At 42.5% G+C, this 17,901-nt stretch overlaps 1 protein-coding gene across 1 annotated transcript in view; it reads right to left on the bottom strand.

The window, feature by feature from the left end:
• The window catches only part of KIAA2012 (KIAA2012 ortholog), a 109,772-nt gene that overhangs the window by 88,449 nt on the left and 3,422 nt on the right, over positions 1–17,901 (bottom strand). The window contains exons 2-3 of the mRNA XM_090044766.1: positions 14,506–14,790; positions 1,371–1,533 (exon numbers count right to left, since the gene is read on the bottom strand). Of these exons, the coding sequence (XP_089900892.1) occupies positions 1,371–1,533; positions 14,506–14,790 (448 nt within the window). The remainder of the gene's footprint in view (positions 1–1,370; positions 1,534–14,505; positions 14,791–17,901) is intronic.

Genomic DNA, 17,901 nt, shown 5'->3' with positions numbered 1-17,901 from the left:
GCCTTGGCTTTCCTGTTTTGCTCTCTGCAGGACCGGACCAGTGCAGAATAATCCTCCTTGGAGGTGAATCCCATCCTCCATCCAGGCCTTTCTTTTTAGCCTCAGGAGGTCTGCTAGATCCCTGGAGAGCCAGGGGGACTGCTGTGCCCTCTTGCTGCCTTTCCTGTGAGATGGAATAGAATTAGCTTGTGCATTGAGGGTCGCTCCCTTGAGGAGCAACCTCTCATCCTGAACTCCCCTGCCCCTGGGGTCATGGTCCCTTAGGGCCTCACTGATGAGCCTCCTGAGCTTGTCAAAGTTGGCTTTCCTGAAGTCAAGGACTTCAGTGTTGCTGACTGACTTGCCAGCTTTACGGTGTATGGTGAAGGTGATCAGCTCATTGTCACTGTCACCCAGCTTCCCATCGATCACTAGGTCACTGATTAGGTCATCCCCAGTAGCCAGTACCAATTCGATAAAATGAAAACTGCTAATAAAAATGTTCTTTTAAACAAAACCCCATTCTACTATAAATACTTTCATTTACACTCTCCTAGAGCACATGGGCATAAGATCACTTTTTTTTTTTAGAAAAAAGTATCTGAAACAGTTTGATTTACAGGAATATTTAGCATCATATACAGTCTAGTTCACCTTCCAAGTTGATATATCGTATATCAGCTATATATTAGATTATTCAAATATGTTTGGACTGAAGTGTTAAAAATACATATGGGGCTTGGATCTCTATCTATGGAAGGTAACATAAAATAAAGTCTAGATTAGAGTTTAGCCTAGACCAAGCTTGCAGATCTGTATCACCCAGCAGTGGTAACATTTAATCTGGAAACTTCTGGATCCTGATCCAAACCTGTAGGTGTACTTTTTAGGACCAAACCGACAGCCCCTAATTTGGCGGAAGCTGAGACTTGAATCAAGATATAAATGTTGTAGTTTGGGTCTGGCTCAATTTTGACAGGTTTGTCAAGCAAGGGGGAAGAGCAGTGAATTTTACAAGTCAGAACAAGAACATATGTTATTTTCTCATGTTACATATTATGTGTTTTGAAGTTATAAGCACATCAGACCTTATTATTTAGTGCACAGCACAGGAGTTTGGACCTGATCCAACTCCTGTTGTCAATGTATTTCCTTCCATCATTTTCCAAGGAAGTTGAATTTGGCACTTAAAAGTGAAGTCCTTGATTTTAAAATAAGGTATATTCAAGACCTTATTTTATATGTTTATGCTATTTTTCTTTTGTTTATCATTTAGGAAGATATTTTCCTCTTCCTTCCAGGAGTAACACAATGAACTGAATCTGTTCAATCTCTGAATGGTTACTTTAGAAATATTATAGTATTCTTGCTTAACTTTAGGCACTACTGACCTGCACACTGGAGCCTGTATATTATGCTAGGATCCCAGGTTTCAGAGAGTTTGAAGAGGTACCTCTTGGCCGAATAGCCTGGGCGAATCTGTCGCTCAATCTGGTTATCTGGTTTGTTCAGGAAATGGAGGTATGGCTGGCAAGCTGTCCCTCTGCGATCCTTCTGCAGTGATAACATGCAGGGCAAGACATGAGTTGCTTTAATTTTTATATCTTCCTGAGGCTGATGAGTTGGAGTCAACAGATTCTAATCAAAACTTGAAAACTCCCCTGAAGATGCCTGAAGGCACAGTAGAACAGGCATCTCAAGTCAGTAGATTACATGGGGAAATCTTATTGTGGTGAATTTAAAGCAGTCAGGAGGCAGGGAGTGGGAGAAAATCTGGAAATCACTGCCTCCCTACCCCCCAAATCTTGAAACAAAATTATTCAGAACAGTTTTTGCTAGTTAAAATTGAATAGGCTAAAAAGAATCTGTTCAACAAATAAGTGTTGCTCACTGGGCACATCTACATGGGATGCTAACTGCGTTGTAGCCTAATAACACTGTGCAATAGTGTCTCACAGCATGAACGTTGCTAATACGCAGTTGCACAGTATTATTAGGCTACTGTGCAGTAGTGTCACAAAATGTTTGCCAAGATTACTGTGCAGTAAATCTGGTTACTGTGCATTTATTTAGTACTTGATTATACAAGTACTAAATTAAATGTGCAGTAACCACTGCATATTATTGACTGAGTAGACGCACCCCTTGGAAATGGGTAAACTAATCCTGATTTTTTATATTCATAGATAGATTCCTGTTGATTTCATAGATAGCAGGACCAGGCTTTGGATTTTTTTTCAAATCTCTCACTAGCTACTGGATGAAAAAAGATTGCATCAAATACAAGAGAAACAAAAAGGACCTGAACCTTAACCCAGGTGCTCAACCAAACTCAAGCTTTGATGGTATTTTGGAACTTGAAAAAATGTAACTAACTTTTTAGTCCTTTCTAATTTTAGCACTCCTTTCTACTGCTTGATTTTCTCTGAGGCTATGTCAGTATGCATAATGTAGCATAGTATAGAGCTACCTGAGCTGGCTCTAAATGAACCAGCTGAGCTACTGAAAGAGCCCAGCCACTCTGGAGCTCTGCCTGGACTTATTTATCCTGCTGAGAAGAATAATTTACCCTGAAAGCCTTAGGCTAATACAGTTAGAGCCTTTTCAGTACCCAAACATGCTCATTTAGAGTTAGCTTGGGTATCTCTGTACTGAGCTGTGTATACATACCCTCATGATGGAAGCATAACTGCCACAGTGTAATATACTGTAAGAAATGCAGTTATTCACATATTTCCAATTTACACAAACTTACAAACTACCTGAAACTTCAGGAGAAAAGTGTGTTTTCATGGGACTTCCAACCCAACTTATATTTGTTAGTGTTTGTTGGGACATCTAATGCTATAGGGAGCCATGCATGGGTCTGAATGAATGAGAAATTTGGTCTTATGGTATTTCAGTTATTAGAAAGTGGAAATACTAAGAGGAGATTCTAACTTAGATTATTTTAGCCCAATAAATGGCTTTCCGAGCAGATAAAAGACCACTAAAACCTTAAATGCAAGTACAAAGCTATTTCGGCTTGTTGAGTTCACTTAAAGACCCCAACATTTTGTTTTATTCGGCTTCCTGTAGAAACAGTCACAGCTGCATTCCCTTTTAAAGGTGATTAATCAAGTAGCTTGTCCTTTCTCCCTTCTACCATAATGCAAAGCTTACAGAGAAACTTCAGTGACTCTAACCTAAAAAATATGTAAGAAAAAGCACATTTTGCAATAATCAATCTGGTTAAGTCAAAATGAAAGGGTATTTAAAAATACTCTTGTTAATTAAAGTCCCTATGTGGCATTTAGATTAAATATAATGAAACTATTGTTTACTATCAGATAGATACTGATTGTTTAAAACATCTCAATATATGCAGGCCAGCCATAATACTGAGCTGTCCTGTCATTTGCAAAATCCATGTTTAATCTTTAACTCCATTTCTGTTTTTCTAGAAAAAATGCCATAATCCCAAAGTTGCTAAACTTATGTTCTTACTGACATCCTGTCACACTTTTAGCTTCTCTCATTCTTGTTTTCCTGGTCTCCTACTACTGTATTTCCTTTTTCACAGACCGCCTCTTTTTTTACCTTGTATTCTACCACTGTGAATTGTAGAATACACCTTTGGCCTTTTTTCCCCCTGCTTTCTTTCCCCTCCCTTCCCTACTTTACCTTTTGTCTTTCTAACTTCTACCTATTTACATTTTCACTGACATCCTGCCACATTTTTTAGCTTCTTTCATTTCTCGGAGTCTCAGAACAGCATTTATTTCTTGGAGTCTCCCTATGCCGGAAGAAGGGTGACTGCACCCAAAAGCTTGCTAAGAACTGTTTTTCCAACTACTCAGTTGGTCTAACAAAAGATATCACATCTACCTAAAGAACCTTGCCCGTCTATACTCCCTAAATCTATTTTAAGACAGAGGGATTTGGCTTCAGTGTGTTATAGTTTGGTGTCGTGAGGTTGTCAAATATCATGGTATCAAAATACCACAGTCCAATATCACTTTATTTTAGGATGCTGCAGCAACCCTGAAAACAATTTTGTGATCTCTTTATGCCATGCTTAGTCTCTGATTAGTGATTAGGCAGGGAAGATGCTCTTCCTTTGTCTACCTTAATCACTCTGACAAGCTAAGAAGCACCACCATGAGCCCTATCGTTCTTCCTGAGGTGGAAAGATCTGGTTACTCCACATCACATCAGGAAGGAGTGCAAAGTGGAAGAACTGAAAATGGGAGCAGCTCTGCAATAGCAGCTCTGTAGCAGATAGTCATCTCGTAATATAAACACTAAGGATAACATTCTGGTCCTTTGAAGTCAATGGCAAAAATTGAATAATTAAGAAGGAATTGTAAACAAAACAAAAAGTAGCATTATGACCCTTTATAAATCTATGGATACCTTGACTACTGTGCCAGTTTTGGTCCCTATACCTCAAAAAGAATATAGAAGAATTAGAAAATGTACAAAGTAGGGCAACAAAGATGATCAGGGCACCCACATGAAGACAGCCTAAGGAGGTTAGGACTTTTTGCTTAGAAAAGAGAACCTTGAGGGAGGACATCATAGAGGTTTACAAAATATTAAATAGTTCAGAAAAAGTAAATAAGGATTCATTATTTATTCTCTCTTGCGATACTAGAACTAAGGGACATATAATGAAACTATTACTTATAGGTTTAAAATGACAAAAGGAAGTTTTTTTCACACAGCATGTAATTAAACTGTAAAACTCGTTGCCACAAAATGTTGTGGAGACTGGTAGCTTCACCCGTCTCAAAAGCAGATGAGACCAATTCTTGGAGGGAAAGTCTATCTATATATATTGAATATGGTAGATAGAGGTGCAACCTTTGGATCAGAATTGCCCCAACTTCTGAATTCTGGACATGCACTTTTCACTCTCTCCCTCAGCATCCATTCCCTACCTCCGTGTGAGACAGGATACCAGCTGGATGTAGCAGTGATCTTTTCTAATATGCTTATGTTCTATTCTTTTGGCTTCAGAAAAGCTGAGATTCTATTTACGTTGATATTTTAGGATAAATAATTTAATTGATTTATCATTCATTTTAAGGTAAATTAAATGGAAGTTAGGGATCTTAATTTAAGGTATAAACATGGATACCATAACAATTAGCACATTAAAATGCCTATGTACATAGCTATCAATTTAGCAGTCAGAGGGCGCATCTACAGATGCTATTAATGCACTATGAACCTACTGCACAGTAAAATAAGGCACGGTAAGCTTTCCCCTGCAGCTTGTCTACACATGGGCCTGTTGGGAGCAAATCTGCTCCCAACCAGAGATGTTCAGTGCAGGGCTACTCCTGCTTTGTTCTGCCCCCCTACAGCAGCCAGGGGGAGCTCCAGGCTCCCTCAGGTGCCAGACCTGAGCCAGTGGGGGGCACCAGGGTCAGGCATAGGCTCCAGAGGGTGGGGGGAGATGTCCCACTTCCAGGGCAATTTCCTCCTAACCCAGTACCCTGATTAACTGATTGAGGGACAGGGCTGGGAAACTGTCCTCTCCCCCAGCAGCTGTTCCAAGCCCTGTGCTCTGATCGTAGGATGGTTACAAAGAGGATGGAGCTAGACTGTTCTCAGTAGTGGCAGATGACAAAACAAGGAGCAATGGTCTCAAGTTGCAGGAAGGGAGGTTTAGTTTGGATATTAAGAAAACCTCTCACTAGGAGGGTGGAATGCGCTACCTAGAGAGACTGTGGAATCTCTGTTCTTGAAGGTTTTTAAGGCCCAGATCAACAAAGCCCTGGCTGGAATGATCTAGCTGGAGACGGTCCTGCTTTGAGAAGGGGGGTTGGAACAGATTACCTCCTGAAGTCCCTTCCAACCCCAATTGTCTATGATTCTATGAAAATAATAAGCAAGTAAATATAGTTCTTTGTAATATGCTCAGAGGAAAAGTGAAAATATGGAGGAGAAAAGGGGGAATATGTTAATAAATGAATGAAAACACAGATATTTGGTGAGATGAGAACACAACATACTATTGCTTTCCTAGGTATAGTCATTGCAATTTAACTAGAGTATATCAGAAACTCCATTTTCCTTCAAAGCCCTGCTTTAGGCTGAAAGGCTTTTTTTTTTTGGAAAGCTAGGATGGCATTAACTTTGTCCATGAACTCAGCAGAGCCTTGGGTCCCCAGGTACTCCTGAACTGCAAAGAACCAATCCGTCAGATTTGAGACACTATAAACACTGTGATAGAAGCTGAAAAAGGAGATATCCACAACTAAGACCTCTGTCCTTCTCTCTTTTGAAGGCAATGGTTAAACTCCCATTGACTTCAGAGGGCAAGATTGGCTTTTAATTCAGAAGAACTGGCAAATCTAATAGTGTGATAGTAAAACATGCTAGTTAGTCAAAGTTGATAGTTGACTTCATTTTTTCATTTTCACCTTACCAAGTTATTGGCACATAGAGTGGTCTGTTAAGAAAGCTGCCAAATGCTTCATATAATTGTAGGCAGGTTGAGACCTGTCTGTTCTTTGGCACCATAGTTAGTTCCAATATGTAATCACTCTGTTCCTAGGTCCATGCGCACACACTTCTCCTAAAGACTGCTTGTGCAGGCATTTCTGCTACCAATAGTAATGAAGCCAGGAAAAGGAACAGCATCACTTTTTTTTCTTCTTCTTCTGTAGGTTACTTCCACTTAGTGCCATAGCAATGAAGTTTGGCACCCAGGGCAAAGCCTGCAGTGGCAGCCCGCCCCTGCCCTGTGCACAGATCTGAGGGGCAGATGCCCCCGCCCCCCATGCTTGCCTGGGAGCGCACACAGTGGTGGGAGCCACCCCCCGCTGTCCCCACAGCTCCCCAGTGAGCCACTCATGGCTCTGTCCCATGTCCTACCCCAACTGGACAGTGCCTGTTGGCACCCCTTCACTTTGACGCCCAGGGCGGTCACCTTGCTCACCACCTCTTGCTACGGCACTGCTTCCACTCCTACTTAAACTTGAGGTTTTACTATTATTATGAAGTTGTCACAAGAATTCTTCATGTGCTTCTGGCCCTTTAGAGGTCCTCCTCATATTCCTTCCTGTATTATGTATCAGCTACTAATGCTGCTTTCCAACTGTATTTTTGTAGTGGCATGGTTTCTGAACAAAGAGAATAACAGGCATTCCTTTGAGGCCCCTCAGTGCTGTGTCCTTCAATGCCACCCCTAAATTGCACAGAAGGATCGATGTAATGTTACACGAGGAACTCCTTTCCTCAGAGAAACTGAGCATAGGACCTCCGTGCTATCAGTGTCCTTTGCTGGCCTGGTGAGCAAAAGCTCTCATGTAGGTCTCCTAGGTTGAGCATTAAACACAAGTTGCTGGCTATCTGTACCTTTCATATTCCTCTTCAACTCAGAGCAGAAAAAACTTTATATTGTTGGAGGGTCACAACTGAACATTTTTCACTAATAGAATGTTGCTATAGCTGAGGATGGCACAAAGAGTTAATCACAGCCCAATTTCCTGGACTCTCCTGCAGCCACATGATTTGTGAGTGCCTGAGCATACCCCTGCTCAATTCTAATTTTTTGTGGCAGTCAGTACACGATTTTGTGTTCTTGGTCACAGCAGTGTTCATTTTCTGCTCTTTTAATCTTTGATGGATGTTGCACCTGGTTTCACTGATGTGGTTCATGTCACAGTAGGCAGTGATTTCCTATAAGATGTTTTGTCTTGACTCTAGAGGTGTGGAGTCATTATGGGGTGGCCAGTATTTATTAGTGGCATCCCAGGGCTTTGTAAAGAGAAAGCTGTATCATAGACTATTAGATTCAATTTAATCTATTCCAAAATGCCAGATGCATTAGGTAACAGCAACCTAGAGTGTACCGATGTTTTCCTCATTAGTTCAGACTTGTTTAGAAGCTTTACTGAGGGTTATTTCACTTTTTTATCCCTAAAAGATATCTTCACTCAGTATACACAAGGGATCTGGATTATGGCTCATCTTCTCACATTAATGCTACTACTGAAGTAGTGTTTATACACAGGGCCATAATCGGAAGTGAGCAAAATGTTCATTTCTTAATATGAATGGATTAAATTTCCTGGGAATTTTCTAAATATCTAATGGGGCTTATCAATATCTTGTATCTAAGGCTATGCTTTCATACTACATGCAAAGCAGCAGGATTAATGTTTTAACTGTAATTTTGGGGCTAGGGATCACAAGGGCTTTGAAAGTTCTTTGTAGAGAATACTTTATATCTGAAATAATTTTAAGCAGACAAATTGTTTCAGATTCTTTAAATCATCACTCTTACTATGTATTCTGTGCTCTGTTAAGTATAGCAGAGTTGCAACATTTGAGGTTTCTCCTCAGCTTTTATCTACTAAAGTTATTAAGCAATGGCATGTGTCTTCTGGTTTTTTGTGTTGTGTATACAATTCACATGGCAGTTTTATAAATAATTGTGCAATAAGACTATAGGCTTTGGGGTGTATTTTCATTGTGTTTGTACAGCTCCCAATAGTTTGAAGATGATGCCTCTAGATGCTAATGTAATCCAAATAGTTAATAAGCAGGATTTATTAAAAATAAACTGTAGACATCCATGAAACAGCTACTGGAGCTTCTAACATTTTTTCAAAATATAATTAATAATGATTTGACACTTTTTTCCTCACCAGCGTACTTGTAGTTAAGTAAGTATGAATGGCTGTATACATTTGTTGTATAACTATAGTAGTTATCAACTAAAACAGCATGTAATAGAGGACTGGATGGCAATCAAGACACTAGCAAATGGGATCTAAAATGTTTTACCTGTAGGTTGCTGTTTCAAATTATGATTAGATTAATAATTACTGGGAGTTTCCATACGTTGATGGTTGTTCAGATATGTGTGTGTGAAATAAACTGGTGATCTTGGTCCAGTCCCTCCTAGGAGCTGACTTGCACGATTAGTAACAGACACAGAGTGGCCACGCCTTGAATGGGAGTAAGCTCTACACTACTTTTTCCAAAGTTGTCCTTCATGTCCCATGGGTTTCTTGGATCTTTTGATATGCTGAGAATAATTTCAGGTTTATTTTTTAAACAACAACAACAGAAGTTTTAGGTTTATTACAAACTTAGCCATGCAGATCTGAGCTGGTTGCATGGCTGAAAGGTTGGTGATAGTGACTTTTTCTGGCCATGGCTGTTCCCACCACAACTACCTTGAATTGCCCTTTGCAGTCCACAGAGTGAGTGGCCAAGGGTTCTCCAGGGGGAGCTCCTGGGCTCGTGCAGAGTTGGAGACTGGGCCAGCTGGGTTGTCATGAAGGATACTAAAACTTCTGTGAGCTCCCTTTTGCTTCCTTCACTTAGCTGCATGTGAGCTCCAATCATAAGGAAGGGGGAAGATTGCTTTTTTTCTGGTTAAGACACTGAATCAGGAATCAGGAAGTCTAGCTGTAATACTCAACTCTGCCAGTGACTCCTCATGTGTCCTTGAGCTAGTCACTTCCTCTTTCCATGCCTCAATTCCTCATCTCTGGAAATGGAATAATCCTGGAATCATAGGGCTGTGGGGAATATCAAGGGACATCAAGCTCAACCCCCTGCACAGATTCAGGATTGGCTGTTCTTCAACTTTTTTAGGTAGGTGGCCATCTGGCCTCTTCTCGACAAGCTTCAGTGAAGGAGATTCTACAACTTCCCTAAGCAATTATATTTCCTGCCTGGCACCCATTACTGGGTTTTTTTTTCTACTTATCCTGTACTAAGCTCTTTGGAAGAAGAACAGTATGTGTGTATAGTGACTAGCACAAAGAAGCCCTGATCTTTTTCAGGCTTCTACATGCCATTTAAATAATAATAAACTCTAAAGGCAGGTAGGCAGAATATGAAGGATGACATAAAGATCCTGGCCCTTCATGCATATGCCCTCAGTATCCCTATATATACAAACAGTGTCAGTTTGTAAGATGCCCAAGGACTCTTGTCATTCTTCTTTTCCAAAGCTCAAAGCCTATCCTCACACTTAGAGTTGATTGTTTGACAACAGTGTTGAGGCATACTAATAGTAAGGGAAGGGAGTTTCAACTACTGGGGTGCATCCAGATGAGCACTCATGTGTTTCCCCATGTGCCACTACTACTTGTTCCTGGGGAATGCCTGTGCATGCATACTCTGGCATGTGGCAAGTTACCCCAAATGGAGTAAAGGAGGCAGTACCTGGGCTGGCCCCAACAGCTTTATCTGGAGTCCTGGGGGCCTCCCAGGGCTCTGGCAGTGGTGATCTATAGGGCTGTGCAAAATGGCATTCTTCTGTTTTGACTTGCGTTTCGACGGAACAGCGTTTCATTTTGAATTTTGTTTCGATTCAAAACTGCTGTTCTGTTTTGTTTCATCGAAATGGTTTCATTGTTTTGATGCTGTTTTGACATTTTGCCCATAGGCTATAATGGGGAAGCTCAAAACAGCCTAAAATGTTGTCACTTCTGGCCTGATTTGGATGAAACTTGCAAAAAATGGTAACTCCTTCTGAGGGCCTGAAGCCTGCCAAGTTTCAAGGAGATAGGTGCAGGGGTTTCAGGGAAATGGCACCTCAAAGTCTTGAAAGCAAAAAATTCATGTCACGTGTATGTGTTAAGCCACAGTGGGGTCAAAACTGCAGGTCTGCTAGCCCCTGCTGAGGCCATGAAGCCTGTCAGCTTTCAAGGAGACAGATGCGGGGCTTCTGGGTTCTGGGGCCCTGCACCTCTGGCTGCTGACAGGCAAAACCCGTGACATGGGTGCTTGTGGGACTGTTTCTGTCTTGAGGCACAGGGGGGTGAAAACTGCAGGCCTGCTAGGCCCTGCTGTGGCCATGAATCCTGCCAGGTATCAAGGAGATCTGTGCAGGGGGAGTCTGGGTTCTGGGGCCCTGAACCTCTAGCTGCTGACAGGCAAAAGTCATGACATGGGTGGGTGACACTCTGTGTATGTTAAGGTGCACCCTCACTCAACTGACACCAAGGCAGAAAGCAGGGCAGTTCAAAAAATGTTGCCTTTTATACAGTTTTTCCATCTTACCCCCAGAGCACTGGGATTGGAAGGGACCTCAGGAAAGGATGACAGTCACTTATCCTGTCAATTATGAGAGCACTCCTTCCCCCACCCCCTCCTTACTTTAGTTTCTGTTTCCCTGCAGGCAACTTCAAGCTTCCCTGCTTGAGCTTCAAAACTCGAAACGTTTTGAAATTTTTGAAATGTTTTGACTTGCTTCATTTCGTTTCAAGGCTATTTCAAAGCTCTCTGTTTCACTTCAATTTCACTGGTTCAAGCTTGAAACAAGTTGAAACAGCATCAAAATGAAACTGCTGGCGAAATTTCACACAGCCTTAGTGATCCAGTGATGCACAGCCTGGCCGGCAGCTGGAATGTAGTTCTGGATGGCCAGGCTTTGGTTTTGGGTGGTGCATGTTGCCACCATGTGTGCCATCCCACTTTTTTCTGCTGCAAGTTTTTCTGACACTGGGATCTCCTGATCAAAAATCTTGCAGTACTGCAAATTAGCAGTGTGGTGAATGCCTGCATGTGCGGCACATACAGTTTGCAGTGCCACAGATGGGTCTGCAGTGCCACAAACCGCAGGTGTGCACTTGTCTGGATGTGCCCCGGATGGCTAAGATATACTTGTATGGTGGATAAGCAGAAGGTTTAAAAGTTTCCAGTGCTGTGTATTTGCTACTTCTCTGTGGGCAAGAAATTTGTATTGTTAGAAACACAATTTATTGTAAAATGAAAAAAAACAAAATAAGTCTGTGAAAAAGTAGAGGTTGGGGCAAAAAGGGCTCATGTGAAGGACTTGTGAATATGGGATCCAAACCACATATTGTGACAACGCCTTAGGCTCTATGAAGTGGGTTTATCTGAAGTGTTTTATTTCTCAGTTAAGTGTCATATTCTGCCTTCTGAGACAAATTTTCAAGAATTAATTGTTTTTCAAAGCTTGATTTTCAAAAGTACTGGAAACCAGCATGTGCCGTTGACTTTAGCTGGAAATGTGACTGTTCAGCACTTCTGAACATCAGGCCTGAACGGGACCTGAATAGTAACAGATGTGACAGCTGGATCTTTTGTGGTTGTCACTGCACTCCTGGCATGGAGAGACATAGACTATTAATCTATTATATGGATGCTGAATTTGTAACATATTGGGCTTGATCTTCAACTGTACCAAAGCAGCATCCAGTGCAGCAGAAATGAAGTATTTGGTAGCAGATAGAAAGTGTGCAGGAGGCTGTACAAAGTGGTGTCTCTACTCATTCCTTCACACCATCCCTGACTCTATTCAGCAAGTTTTCATCCACACGTTATGTACTTGTCTCTACAGATGTACTCCTATAGCATTACCTGCAGAAAATAAACATGTTTGCCACTTAGTGAACTGAAAACTTTGGTGTATCAAGACACTGAATCAAACCTTTGGCTCCACTTTGCCCTTTTTTGCATTGCTCCAGAGCCACAGGGAGTTGGCCTCCTGATGATTTCCTCCTGATGTTCTCTCTGGTGCACAGGAGTTGCCAGGAGCTATAGAGCCTGGATAGAAGTTCTATGTCCATGCAGGCCTTCTCCTCCAAGTTTAAAGAGGATTAGCCTAGTAAAGAGGACATGACTAGGAAGTCCCTTCACTACAGTAGTCCTCAGGTGATAGAATAGCTTCCTGAGGTGACAGATAACCACATGAAACCTACAGTGACCTCAGACAGTTCTAAGTCATGTCAGGGGCTGAACCAGCCTCTGACTAGCCTAGGATCAGGGAACCACAAAGGTGGAATAGTCAGACTTAAACACAGTTCTCTCTGCTGTCCTGGATACTGCTCTGGTATAGCTGACAATCAAATTCACTATGGATCAACTCAGCATCCACAGAATAGATCCATGATCCACAACTCCCCATGCTAGGAGAGCAATGACTGGATTGTGACTAATCCAGGAGCCGAAGGGCAGAGCCGAGGAGGAAAAGCTTCCCCCCTTAACTACATATACCTTGGAAACCTGCCTATACACAACCATGGAGGCTGCTCCAATGAGCTGTAATTACATTGGAGCAGACTCGATTAATCGAATTATGTTGGAGTATGCTTGAACGAGCTGGTCAAATAACATTAGTTCAAGTGCCCCTGCAGCCATTTTGAAGTGCAGGGACGCTGATACATGAGACATTGTGTCACTTTAATTAAAGTGGATGTTGGAGCAGCTCTGATTAAAGCACTTCCCCCCAGAGCATGTGTAAAAGTGGTGCTAGCTGCATAATTGAGGCCTCTGTATAAATCATTCAGTTTCCAATATTTAGCATTATAGCAGAGTACATGGAAAGCACATACTCAACCACTTGGTTTGGCTTTTAAAATGTTTGGTCAGGTCTGACTTCTTTTCCAAGGAAAATATAAGTGGTATTTATATCTTCATCAGAGAGCATGAAAATATACATTGGATGATGATCTCTGCTATTTGATCTTCATCTTCACTTATTAATAAGCTGCGTCATGAACAAAGTATGGTAATACAGCAGGCGGGTGTTAAATTTGAAAACCTTGTCCATACATACAGCAATACATATTGCTGTATACTTAGAATTTGTGCTATGAAAAATTTTATTTCCACAAGTTTGGGATGAGCTCACTACTTCATGAGCAGTGGAGTCTAGAGTGAGTTACATAGGTTTTCCCAGACAAGTGGTAGTAGCAACTACCTGGTACATTATAGCACTCTGGCACTCTGTGTTTTTTTTACTGCCAGCTACTTGAAGTGTTTGTTCTGTTAAAAACATCTGTCTGTTTTTAACTCTTGAAGTAGCCTGTGTCAGTTACTGCAACATAGAAATGTGTCATTGGCATGGGTATACCTTAGTGGTGTTTATAAACAAGATTATAAAAAGTTGAACTATACCATATCTTGGGAAATACGAGTTTATATAATGTGGGATGAGAATGGCTAAGCTGATGCTTTCTTTTCCAGTTCAAAGATGAAAAATGCCATCACTTTAGCATGGCACTGGAGTATTTTTTCCACATAATATTAATAGTGAACGTTTGCTCCTTGCTGAGGCTCTTAGACACCAACTTCCTGGATGAAATCCTGATTTCACTGAAATCAGTGACAAAAACCTATTGATTTAATGGAACCAGGATTTCACTCTAGGCTGGCTTTAGGGAAAAGCCTGCCTCCTGTCCTGAGTTACAGATGTACCCAGTAGTTGACCCTCTATGATTTGCCCAGACAGAACTTAGGAACACTTCAGCCCCATTTAATCCTCAAACCATGCACAAGTAAAATTATAAACCAATAGTTACATACATCAGTGATAGTTTAAGGGGAAGTGCAAGAGAATAAGATAGGAATGTTGCTTGTAATATTGCCTGAATACAGAACCTGGTTTAATTCTACTGGCAGCTTTGTTTACTTCAGCCAAAAAACAGAAGTTACAAATTCATTACCAGGACTCCTGGAGTCTAGAAGAACAGAATTAACTTTTTAAGGGACCTCATATAACTGAAACTCTGGGAGTGAAAGCATCATCTTTTATTCTCTTACCTGGTTGCCTCCATATGCCAAGATGGCTCTTGTCAGATCTTGGAGAGTGTGCAATTCTATCTGTAGTTTCTTTCTTCTCTGCCTGTGGCCTTGTGGGCCCTTCCTCCCTCCTCTCTGTTTCCATGAGGGTTCAGCCAGGTCTTCAGAATAGAGCACCAGTGCACCTGTTCTCGTGCTATAGGTTTTTGGAAGATACAGACTCCAACCATCCTTCATGACACTCCTCTCAGTCAGTGATTTGCTAACATGGTGATAACTTTCACAAGCCTTCCAGTTCAAATAATCCTAGCAAAAATAAAAAAAAATAAAAATGTAGTATGGACTCTGGAAGCGGGGGAAAAAATCACATATCTGGAGTTTAGAGTTTGTGGTATACCAAATACGCAGGAAATTATTCTTTGCTTACTGGCTTTCACTGCTGTGGCTGTATCTGATGTCATCAGAAAATGTATCAAATGTAGCTTTGTCTTCTGTACCTAAGAATTACTGCACTGCACAGCTAGGTTCTGAACTAATTACATTCTCAAATAATCCACTGATGTCAGGAAATTCTCCTGAAAACTTAGTGTTCACGCTGAGCCAAACCTTGAATGGCTTACAAAGGTTTTACTGAATTCTTACTCAGACAGAACTTTCTTTGATTTCATTGAGAATGCTCACTGGCTTCTCATTTCCTTTATGGGGATTTAAGAATGAGGCTCAGAGTCTTTCTTGATTCAGGTTAAAGGAGGTTCTCCTTCAGAAAAGTGTGGGGACATTTTAGGATATTTTTCTTTAGGCTAGCAGATCTATTGGGCTGTAGATTATGCTCAAATGATGGAAAACCTCACTTAGGACTGCTCAGATAGGAATTGACAAACACACTGCCAAATGTCCTGGATGAACTGTTAAGACCTTTCCATCTCTAACTTTTTGATTCACCACAAGACATTTTTCTTAGTATTTATACAATGTAAATAATGAAAGTGACAGTACAGTACAGGTTTCCCTCACTTTATGCGGGTTCTGTATGTGTGAATTCGTTCTTATGCAATGACTCTTTTTATACCAAAAATTCATTATATGCGAGGTAAATTCACTCTTGGGCGATCAGTGTGGTGGAAGCCTGCAGTCAGCTGTTTTGTGCGGTGCATTGTGGGAGTGATGCGCACCAAAAATATAGTCTCCTGTGTGGATCTGTGCTCCTTGCTCATTGTCTGTGACATGTGTTTCTGTAGTTGCCATCCCCATTATGACAGTGCCCTGTGCTTGTGTGTACTATGAGCTGTTGGTGAGTACCAAAATTATCTTGTAAAAGTGGTAGAAATGGGTCTGGGGGTCAGTACAGTCGAGGTCTTGGAACATATTCCTATTTGTTACATTCTAAAGTGGGTTCCCTTTATGTGAATTTGCGTTATGTGTTGTTTTCCAGGAATGTATGTACAGCATAAAGAGAGGGAAACTTGTATGTAGTGTACTGAGAAAAGTAACAGGTGTCTGATGATAAATTATGAAGCCTAAATTTTATTTATAAACTAATGGTGTTGCAATGTGAAAGGTACTTGTTTGTTTCTTTCCTTCTTTCCTTTCTTCTTGGCATATCTGCACATATATTAATGAGATTTTCCTAATGCACATTAAATTTAGTACCTCCAATATGAGGGCATCTATACATGAGTATGGAGACTGATCTGACACAATGGAATTCCAGTGTGTCTGAGCATGTCACGGCGCGGGGCCCTAGGAGCGGCCGTGATCTCTCCTGGCACCCCTACCGTGCCAAGTTGGCGATCAAGCACCCTCGTCTCTCCCGCCACGTCTTTGATGTTATCTAATTTTATAATGAAGGCTGCCTTTTGTCCCCTTGGACATGGTGTTCTGTTTATCCTGGCCCCTATTCTGTATGGAGTGACTTGGTGCACCCCAGCCTTATGGGCTATGCGTGGCTCTAACCTCCCCTGTACCACACCCCAAGCTTTGCAGCTGTCCCAGATGTTATTTGGTTGGTTTTCCTTTCTGCGCCCACACTGGCGCCCCCTCCCCTGGGCTTGTCATGCAGCTGGCGCCCACTCGCTGGCGCCCCCCCCGGGCTTGTCACGCAGCCAGCGCCCACTTGCTGGCGCCCCCGGGCTTGTCACACAGCTGGTGCCCACTCGCTGGTGCCCCCCGGGCTTGTCATGCAGCTGGCGCCCACTCGCTGGTGCCCCCCCGGGCTGGGGTCAATGCCCCCTAAATGTCGTGCCCTCTCTGGGCTTCTTGCCTGTGTGCCCCTCCCTGAGGCTCCTCGCCTCTGAGTGTACACTCTCCCTGGGCTCCTCACCTATGCGCCCCCTCTGGGTTTCCACCCACACTGGGGCTTCTCCCACACGCGCCCTCCCTGGGGCTTCACCTCGCAATTGGGCTTCTCTTCCTGTGTGCCCTCCCTGGGGCTTCTATTCCTATATGCCCTCTGGGCTTCTTGCCGGTGCCCACTCTGGTGCTCCTCACAACTGGGGCTCAGGTGGCCTTGGCCGTACCTGGCCCCCAGATCCCTCCTTAGGTCTATGATCCTTATCCGGCTCAGGCAGCCTCAGCCTTACCTGGCCCTTAATCCAACTGTTGTGCCCTCTCTGGCACCTGACTGCTGTGCCCTCTCTGGCACCAGGAAACCCCACGCTACTGGGGCGCTCCTATGAGACCTCCTCCAACCCCTTATAGCCTCACCCAGTCCTCTGGCGTAATAACAAACAAAACCATCGGCCGTTCAGCCCCAGCTCAAACTCAGGCCTCCTGGCCAAAACATAAACCCTAAACCATCATGTTCTTTATCTTTCCCAAATCCCTACCAGGGGCTCCTCTGCCTGGTATCCTTGCTCATAATGTGCTCAGGCCATCAGGCTCCTAAACTCAGCCTGCTCCCACAGAGCTCCATCTTCCACAACTGCCAGAGGGGAACTGCCTGCTAGGCTTCAGCCTGGGCTCTTTATACTCCAGACCCTGCCCCCTCCTGGTCAGCTGACCCCTGTGGTTGCCCCGGCAACCAACACCTGTCCTTCTGTAGGAGCAGGCACTTCAGTGCCCCTGCGACAGAGCACACTTGATTAATTAAGTCTGCTGGAGCATGGTACTTACCATGGTAGTGGGGGGCACTTTAACTAAAGGTCCCCCCAGAAATGTCTTCCTCTCTGTTACTGCAAGTAAGTCTTTACTGGTGGAATAGTAAAGCAAGAGTTAGTTCCCTATACATACTGTAGTAACTAGGCTAGGGACAGAAATTACACATAAACTGGCATAATCTGTAATACAACAGAAGTTCAGTGCATGTAAACCACTTTCAAAATGGCTGAAACCGGTTTAAGATAAACCTGGATGGATATAGTATCAGACTTAACCGATTTAGGTTAAATCAGTTTATTGAACTGCTGTCCCAGATCCCCT

The sequence above is a fragment of the Crocodylus siamensis genome, chromosome 4 (assembly GCF_052110815.1).
Source record: "Crocodylus siamensis isolate JL-2025a chromosome 4, ASM5211081v1, whole genome shotgun sequence".
Lineage (NCBI taxonomy): Eukaryota > Metazoa > Chordata > Crocodylia > Crocodylidae > Crocodylus > Crocodylus siamensis.
This window is presented reverse-complemented; position numbering and strand designations above follow the sequence as displayed.